General features: G+C 33.9%; 1 protein-coding gene across 3 annotated transcripts; it reads right to left on the bottom strand.

The window, feature by feature from the left end:
- Nucleotides 1-4162: 4162 nt before the first annotated feature.
- LOC114284959 (uncharacterized) lies at nt 4163-7994 on the bottom strand. 3 transcript variants are annotated; one of them, XM_082886121.1, is made up of 5 exons: nt 7387-7994; nt 5347-5802; nt 5126-5275; nt 4588-4635; nt 4163-4315 (listed from the first exon to the last, which is right to left on the bottom strand). In XM_082886121.1, exons 2-5 carry the CDS (start codon nt 5591-5593, stop codon nt 4311-4313), a joined length of 450 nt encoding a protein of 149 aa, XP_082742247.1. In that variant the 5' UTR covers nt 5594-5802; nt 7387-7994; the 3' UTR covers nt 4163-4310. The 3 variants fall into 3 exon arrangements, with proteins under 3 accessions (XP_082742247.1, XP_082742245.1, XP_082742246.1); XM_082886119.1 differs by having other exon boundaries at nt 4163-4635; nt 7387-7986; XM_082886120.1 differs by having other exon boundaries at nt 4163-4635; nt 5347-5709; nt 7387-7986.
- Nucleotides 7995-8231: the final 237 nt, after the last annotated feature.

The following is an 8231-nucleotide window of genomic DNA, read 5'->3' as shown; positions in this document are numbered from 1 at the left end:
TTATTTTATTATTATTATTATTATTATTATTATTTTGATTTTTTTTTAATTATTATTATTATTATTTTTAATTTCATTTTTAATTTATTTAAGTAAATAAATACATATATAATTTTTAAAACTAAATAAATAAATATACAGTTATTCTATTTACAATTTTTTATTAAAAAAAAAAAAAAAAAAAAAAATTCGAATTTAATCTTATTTATTTTTTATTTTCTATTTTGCAAAAAAAAAAAAAAAAAAAAAAAAAAAAAAAAAAAAAAAAACTTTAGAAATCATGGTGCTAACATTAATCTTAATTTAGTTTTTTTTAATTTGCTCTATTTGTTTAGTTTTTTGTTTAGTTTAATTAGTTAGTAGATTTTGGTTTTATTTTTATTTTTATTCTACTTGTGTCGTTAGTGATGTTATTTTTATTTATTTATTTATTTTTATTTTTTATTTTTTTCTCTACTGTAATTGTTCATTTAACTAATAAGTAGTTTAGCTTTTTATTTTGTTTTATTTAATTTACTTCTCTTCTATTAACCAAACCAAAAAAAAAAAAAAAAAAAAAAAAAAAAACAACAACAAAACGAGAGTGAAGTGTGTATGTGTTACTCTCTGCCTACCTGGATGTGCACCTACAATTCTGGTAATTTTCTCTCATTTCTCTTTACTTTTCCATTGAGGACAATGTCATATTCAAGTTGGGGGATGAGGGTTATATTTTATTTTGTGCATTCCTATTTGGCTCATAATTCATGCTTATACCTGTTTCACTTGACTGCATTACTTCACCTGATGTGATTTTTTGCTAGTAGGGTGATGATCTTTGCATATGTTATTTGAAGATCATAGTAGACTTGTATGAAAAGGATTTATTGGGTAGATACTTGCATGCCATGTTTGCACGAGGAGAGTTGTCTGTGTTTGTGATTTTAGTACACTTGTCATGAGTATGCCTTAATTCACATGAGCACACTATCATAGCAGTGATCTTTTTATTATAATCCCTGGTGTACATCATTGATAATAACTAGAGTTTCAGAAAAGAATAAATGAGGAGCCAAGATTCTTAAAAAAAAAAAAAAAAAAAAAAAAAAAAAAAAAAAAACACTTGACTAGTTTGGGTCCGTAGCCTTTTTAACTCGAGTTATTAAGCCCGTAGGGGTGTCTCTACACCTAGTGCCCTAAAATCGTCTGGTTTGGGAGTCATTGGCCCAAAACTTGCTACATGGGTTAATTAGAAAGCTTAAGGGACTTGGACATTGCACAGTTAAGGAAAAATAAGAATAATGACTTGTTCAGATTCGTAACCTTTTCAACTCGAGTTATTAAGCCCGTAGGGGTGTCTTTACACCTAGTGCCCTAAAACCGTCTGGTTTGGGAGTCATTGGCCCAATGCTCGTTACACGGGTTGATTAGAAAGCTTAAGGGATCAAGACATTGCACAGTCATTTTTTTTTTAAAAAAAAAAAAAAAAAAAAAAAAAAAAAAAAAAAAGTTTTTAAAATCTTGGCTGCAACAGGTTAGCTTTTCTGTATATGATGGGTGTTATTATGAGTTACACTGGGTTATTATAGTGGATAGTTAACTAATATGGAGATTGCACTTTACACCGAGGGTACTCATGACTTGTCTACTAGCGTGCACAAGTATAGTGAACTTTACTTTTGTATTAACTGAATTGTGGTTTTGACTCAATAGGTTCCTTCATGCTTGTCCACTGTGTCTTTAATGACTCATGATGTCTACATATCACACTGTAGTGGCACATAAGTTGATTGTTCGGTGGAGTAATGTGGTCATTTGTTGTTGAGTATATATGAATATGTTAATGTTTGTGGGTATCATTTCTGGAAACCCTCACGAGACTTTACTCGTCCACTTGGGGTAACCTTGTGGTTTAAAGGCTTGTTGCATATGCTAAATGCAACCGTTTTCCCACGAAAGAGGAAATAGATAGATTTTGTTTAATTTTATTTTATTTTACTTGCTTGAGGACTAGCAAGTAGTAAGTTGGGGGATGTGATTAAGGCCGAAATGTACATCATTGAGGCCGTTAATTAGAATCTCTTAACTTCACTTGCTGGTCAAACCGTATATTTTATGTGTGTTGAGTGTCAATCAGGTTATACATCGTCGGAGCATAAAATGAGCAAAAAGACAGAATTTGGCAGAGTTGACTTTTCCCGCACGTGCGTTGACTTTTTCCGCACGGGCGTTGACTTTCCCGCACGTGCGTTGACTTTCCCGCACGTGCGTTGACTTTTTCTGGGAAAGTCAAACCGACGTTTTAAACCTGTTTGGACGAGATTGGAAGCATAAAAAGAAGAGAAAGAGGCTGGATTAGGGTTCTGAAATTGTTTGGACCTAAAGAGGGAGGCTAGGGTTTGCAAAAGAGAAAGGAACAAAAAGCTTCAAGGATGTCTCCCATGGTGATTCCTTCTCTTTCTACTTCCTTCCACTCCTCCATGAGTGGCTAGTCTTCTTTTCTAGGGTTTTGATGAAACCCTAGCCATGTAATTATGTAGTTTTCCTTTTTGATTTTATATTATGTAAGGTTTGAACCATTGTATGGTGTTTTAGAAATTCTTTATATATGATCTTCATTATCTTTTTAAATATTTAACTTTCTGTGATTGTTGAATATTATCCATACATGAGTTTTCTATTCCTTCACATTCAAGGTATGGGACGAACCATGCTACGAGGAACGAGTCGTATCACTACCCTAGTTTAGAGTGAACGATTCGTATTACTTGAGATGGTTCGTGCTCGTACATTGAATGTGATGATCTTCTTGTTAAATGCTTTGAGCTTGTAGTTGTGAAGCATTAATTCGTTCAAACCATAGCATAATTAATTTCAATTGGAAACCCTAATTATGTAGTTAGTGGTGAATTCTCAACCCTAGGATTTTTCCCCAATTTAGTAAATCCAATTTCATTTATTATTGATAATTTAATTCCTTAGTTTAATTTATTTGTTAATTAAATTAGGTTATGATCATTCAATCTTTTTATCAAAATTAATTTAGGAATTTAACAATTAAATTAGTTTAATTTCACAATAGTCCCTATGGATCGATACCTGGACTTGCCATTATTCTAATAGAATTTGGTATAGTTTAGTAATTAATTTTGGTGTGTTCAACGACCCATCATCGACCTTCCATGTCTCTCATCTCCTTGTATGATGGTTGTACATTCTTCTCCACTTCCTTTTGAAATTGAGAAGAATTTAATCATTACACAATTAAATGTATGAGTCTTAAATAAGGTGGTAATTAAATAGTTAGCTACGATCACATCTAAAAGTTTAAACTAGCAAAACTAGTGAGGGGTCCATAATTTATTTTTTTTCACTGGGGCTTAGGCCAAGTTTGGCTACTACAAAATAATCTATCTTTTTATCTTTTTTCCATCGCATCACCTCTCTACTTTTTTGCACATCTTTTCGTAAAAAGACAAAGAGTACACTTCTTTAGGTCATCCCAAATAAGAATACTATAAGGAATTTTTTTTGTAGTAAGAATACTATAAGGAATTTTTTTTCCACCAAAGTCAATATCTATAATTTAATTCCAATAATTTGACAAAGATAATTTAAATCTTTCAAATCACAAATTAAATAAAATTTCAGCACATTCATATTAATTTTTTATTAATATAAAGTAATGGCGGTGTTTGGGAACTTTATTTTTGGGTTTTTTTTTTTGATTTTTTTCACTATAAGACAAATGTTTTACAAAACAAAAAAAAAAATCCAAACAAAATATGACATCAAACCTCATAATCATTTTACTTTTTCTCTCACAAACATCACATCCAACCATAAAAAAACTCAACTATCTGCCCAAACACAAAAAAAAAATTCTCCAATAATATCTTACAACTAAAAAAAACCTACAAAAAACTCCACTTCCCAAACACTCACAATATAAACACATAAAATTTTTACAATTGTCCTTGGTGAATTTTCATATTTTAAATTTTTTTCATAATCGCCTTACTATCATTACTATCAAATACAATATATTCTAAATATGTTACCCAATAACTTAGAGAAAATGTTGAATTGAACACAACTTTAGAATTACCTTAAACCACAAGAGTTCCCATTGCATTTGAAGTGCAGCACCAAAGACGATGTTAAGTCGATTGAATGGAGCCAATTTTCCAGCCAAGTGTAACATGTTGGTATTGTTTGAATCTTTATAAGCAGTAATCAAATCTTTGTGAGCTCCAATGTCATAAATAAGGGTGAAGATCTTTTCTTGGCGATGGATGACAGCAATGTGAAAAATGCTTCGACTTTGCTCATCAACCTTCCAAATTAGATCAGGGTAAGAATGAAGGAGCTCAAAAACAAACTCAAAGTTTCCTAACTCAGCAGCAACAAATAATGGTCGCGAAGGGCTTTTAAGTATGTTTCCAATCTGTACATCATCCAATAACAATATTTGTCCCCAGATACATTTCACCAACTCTAGAGATTGCATGTCTAGTACTTTTTTGTCATGAACTACCTTGAAACCTAACATCAGAGGAAAAGTAAATCACTCTATAGATTGTTGAAGATGCAAAATACGTGGCATACCAAAAACTTCTTCTGTGTGCTGAAGTAGTCTACTGAAGAAGCGGTTTACTGCAATTCCAATCACAACATTTGGTTAATGGAAGATTGTATTTCCGAAATATTATTTTCCAAAATGTAGCCATGATAAACCTCAGGGAAGGTTAGTGTAATTTACCTTAAACTTATTTTGTGTGTGTGTAATAATGTAAGGTAGATATATATATATATATAGAGAGAGAGAGAGGGAGAGTTACAATTGTGGATGGTTTTGCTACTCTGATACTTGGACATAGTACAGAAGAAGCTGTGGGTCTAGGTGCAGCAGCAGCTAAACCCCTTGAATTGTCCCACACGGACCCCTTTTAAGAAAAAAGACAGCTAGACTTTAATTGTTTTGGCTAGTGATCAAATTTACTAACAAGCTAAGCTAGCAGTTCACTAATGGGTCATTAATCACAATAACCATATGGAATAGTGAAAATGTAGAGTTGTCTAAAAGCAGCATGATGTATATCAATTATTCAATTATAAAAATTTACAGAGAAATAGTGAAACTAACATGGATATATAAATCTTTGCCAGACTCCCAGCCCACTTTTGCCCGAAAATGCTGAGCGTTTTCGTGCTAAAACATGAAGGGCAGTCTCCCCATTCGAATCTTGCTCAATTGCTAATTCTGGTCGAAAATCAAGTATGTGAAGAGCGACATCTACAAACAGAACAAGAGGGTTAATCACCTAGTCTGAAAACAATAAGCAAGTATGTATAATATCATCTTACCATACAAATCTGAACTAATAGCAGCAACAAGTAGCCCAATGAAATCTTGTTTTGTTAGATCTTCAACCCTAGTCACCGAGCAGAGAAACAACACCATGTCTCTGTGACCTAACAATGCAGCCATGTGGACTGTTGTCAATCCCTCACTACCCCTCACAGCTGGCAAGTTAATGTTCTTTTTCACCATTACCTCAGCAATTCTTGTGTGTTCCTGATGCGGCAGCAAAACAAAGTGTTGTGCTATCATGCTTGTTTTGCAATTCCAAATCCCTCATGTCCATCAATTTGACTAACTCTTCCACAAGCTTGGTCTGTCTGGCTCCAGCTGCAATGTGAAGAACTGTTTCCTGCCCCTTTGTGATCCTAGCAGATAGTGCAGATGGATGCAACTTGATGAATTCTTTGGCCTTTTCCCAATCACCATTAAGTGTCGCTTGGTACAGAGGCACTTACATTCTAAGATTTATGATGGTTTTTGTCCCTGTCAAATGTTATATAAAGGTAAAGAATCAAGTCATGGATTTGTGATCATGATGGTTATAGTTAGCTTGATATATTGTTGTGCCAATTTCTTAATATTTTAAGCTTTTGGTACAACTATATATTGATTTAACAGGGTATTAGAGTCTTGATTTCGTGAGGTATGAAGTCAAGTCTCGTTGTCTCTCTAAAAAGAGGTCAAGTCTCATTGTCTCCCTAAAAGAGTAGACGGCATATAAGGCACTATTGGCATGTTAGATTGGGTGGATTAGAGCATGGGATTGAGATTATTAATCCCTGGGTCCAATTATCCTATATTTGTTTTAACATTTTGGTTTAGGATTATTAATCCAATGGATAATTAATCCAACAAATTTGTAAGATTATTAGTAATGGGGTAGGAGTGAGATTATTAATCCAATGGATATTAATCCAATTGGATAATGAATACCACACTAATTTAATAGGATTATTAATACTTCACTATTAGTCTTGTAAATCAAGCATAATCTATTAATTTGCTACTGAGTAACATGGACTCAAAACATTTGTGGGTCATGTTGGTAACCCCACTTTCTTCATGTTATTGGGCTAGAAAGAAGTTAAGGCGTCCCCTGGTCCCATAAAATGACAGTGTAGTACTCTCCACATGTGGTTACCCACAATGGCACAATAGCGTAGTGGTGTATCCCGTGGGGGAGACTAAGACCGTAAGGGGAGCAGAGCTACGCCCTACATCCCTAGCCAAAGAAGGTTATTAGGTGCATGGGCCATAGGCACAATGAGGATGTTGCGTACTTAAGTGGGGTTCTATTAAATAACTTGGGTTCACCATTTTGGGTCATGTGGATAATAGACGACGTATAAAGCACCATGCTATTATTCACCCCAAAAAAAGCACCATGCTATTAAAAAACTTGAGCTTAAGCATTTAAAGTTATGAGACCAACAAGTTACTGGGGCATGGACCCAGGCCCGACCCTGACCCAAGGTGAGCAAGGGTGCCACCTTGGGTCCCCAAAATTTAACTAAATTTCAGGGCTCCAAAATTGGTCTAAAGTGGCGAAATTGTCATTTACCACTTGTGGTGGCAGCCCGTCAACTTATTGACAATGGCTAGGCTAGTGCTTAAGGCTATTTAGCTTCTTTTTTTTTTTTGGTGTTATTATTTTAATTCCAAACCTGAGTTCTTAAACGGCGCTATAAAGGGCTCCATTTTAATGATTCACCTTAGGTCCCGAAAAACTCAGGACCAGCCCTACATAGATATGGATGAGAGTTTCGAAAATATGACAAAAGTTTTTTTTTTCTCCCTTTTTTTATATAAAAGTGAATGAGAGTTTTAATATTTTTACTACTTTATTTTGGAAAGTAGGTCAAGAACTGATTTTTTAATTTTTTTTTTAGCTTTTTTTCAAAAAAAAAAATATAAAGAAATAAAGAAATGATGTGACATAAACAAAATCAAAAAATTGACTTTTAGCCAAGTTTTCAAAATAGGCTGTTTTCAAAAACACAACAAACCAAAATGATACCAGTAAGTGTCCAGGATATACTTACTTTCTCTTAGCAATCCAAGGGGTGATGTCAGTAGAGAAGCAGTGGCAGGCCCGGATGTAACTTCACTTGGAACCATGTTAGAAATTTCTGCAATTACAGTGTTGGTAACGTCAGGGAGCTGTAATGAAACAACTGACCGGGAGGAGGGCTGTGACAGAACCGCTACGGATGCTAAATTCTTGGGTGGCATCTCAATTGTCACCATTGTTGAAGGTTGGCTTCTGGGAGAGCTTGGTTGGCTCTTGGCAGAGTTTGGAGTAGAGTTTCCTTCTGGGAAACATGACTGGATTGAAAGAGTTCCTTGCCACATGATGATCTCAAACTCTCCACTATTAATTCACCCTTGTTAAAAAAACAAATTAATTAAATAACTTGCAACAATGAATAGAATGAAACAAGCGAACAATAATGAATGAACAAGCAGCCAAAGTTTTTAGCAGTCTAAGAAATGAAGGAAAGTGAACTGATGAAACAGCAAAGAAACTTCCCTGCAGACATTTAAGCCAATTGCAATGACAAATCAAATCATCTGAGGATTCTTGGAATTTGCTTGGTGTGGACATTTAAAAAAATTACTTAAAAAAAAAAAAAAAAAATTCCTTATCATATATATTAAATTTTCCTTGTCATTTAGTGTTGACTGGCAGAACCTCTCCCGCGACTCTTTTCTGTCCTTCCTTTCAGGAACGGTTTAAATTGAGTCATGTCATTCCACTAAAAAGTTATGGCTCAAATTAATTAAAAAATAATAATTCAAAATTTCCTCCGACACTCTCTCCCTCCCTCCCTCACTGATACACACACCACTCACACACACTCTCTCACACATTTCTAATAAAAAATTT

The sequence above is a fragment of the Camellia sinensis genome, chromosome 9, assembly GCF_055761805.1.
Source record: "Camellia sinensis isolate YWXY chromosome 9, ASM5576180v1, whole genome shotgun sequence".
Classification (NCBI taxonomy): domain Eukaryota; kingdom Viridiplantae; phylum Streptophyta; class Magnoliopsida; order Ericales; family Theaceae; genus Camellia; species Camellia sinensis.
Note: the sequence above shows the minus strand (reverse complement) of the source record. Positions and strands in the feature narration are given on the sequence as shown.

Excerpts from the sequence above, each read along its gene's own strand:
- LOC114284959 (XM_082886119.1), bottom strand. The coding sequence starts at position 5,593 with ATGATAGCACAACACTTTGTTTTGCTGCCGCATCAGGAACACACAAGA. Across the intron at positions 5,276-5,346 it reads TATTAGTTCAGATTTGTATG|ATGTCGCTCTTCACATACTT; the intron begins GTAAGATGATAT and ends TTCTGTTTGTAG. Across the intron at positions 4,636-5,125 it reads GCAAAGATTTATATATCCAT|TAAACCGCTTCTTCAGTAGA; the intron begins GTTAGTTTCACT and ends TTGGAATTGCAG.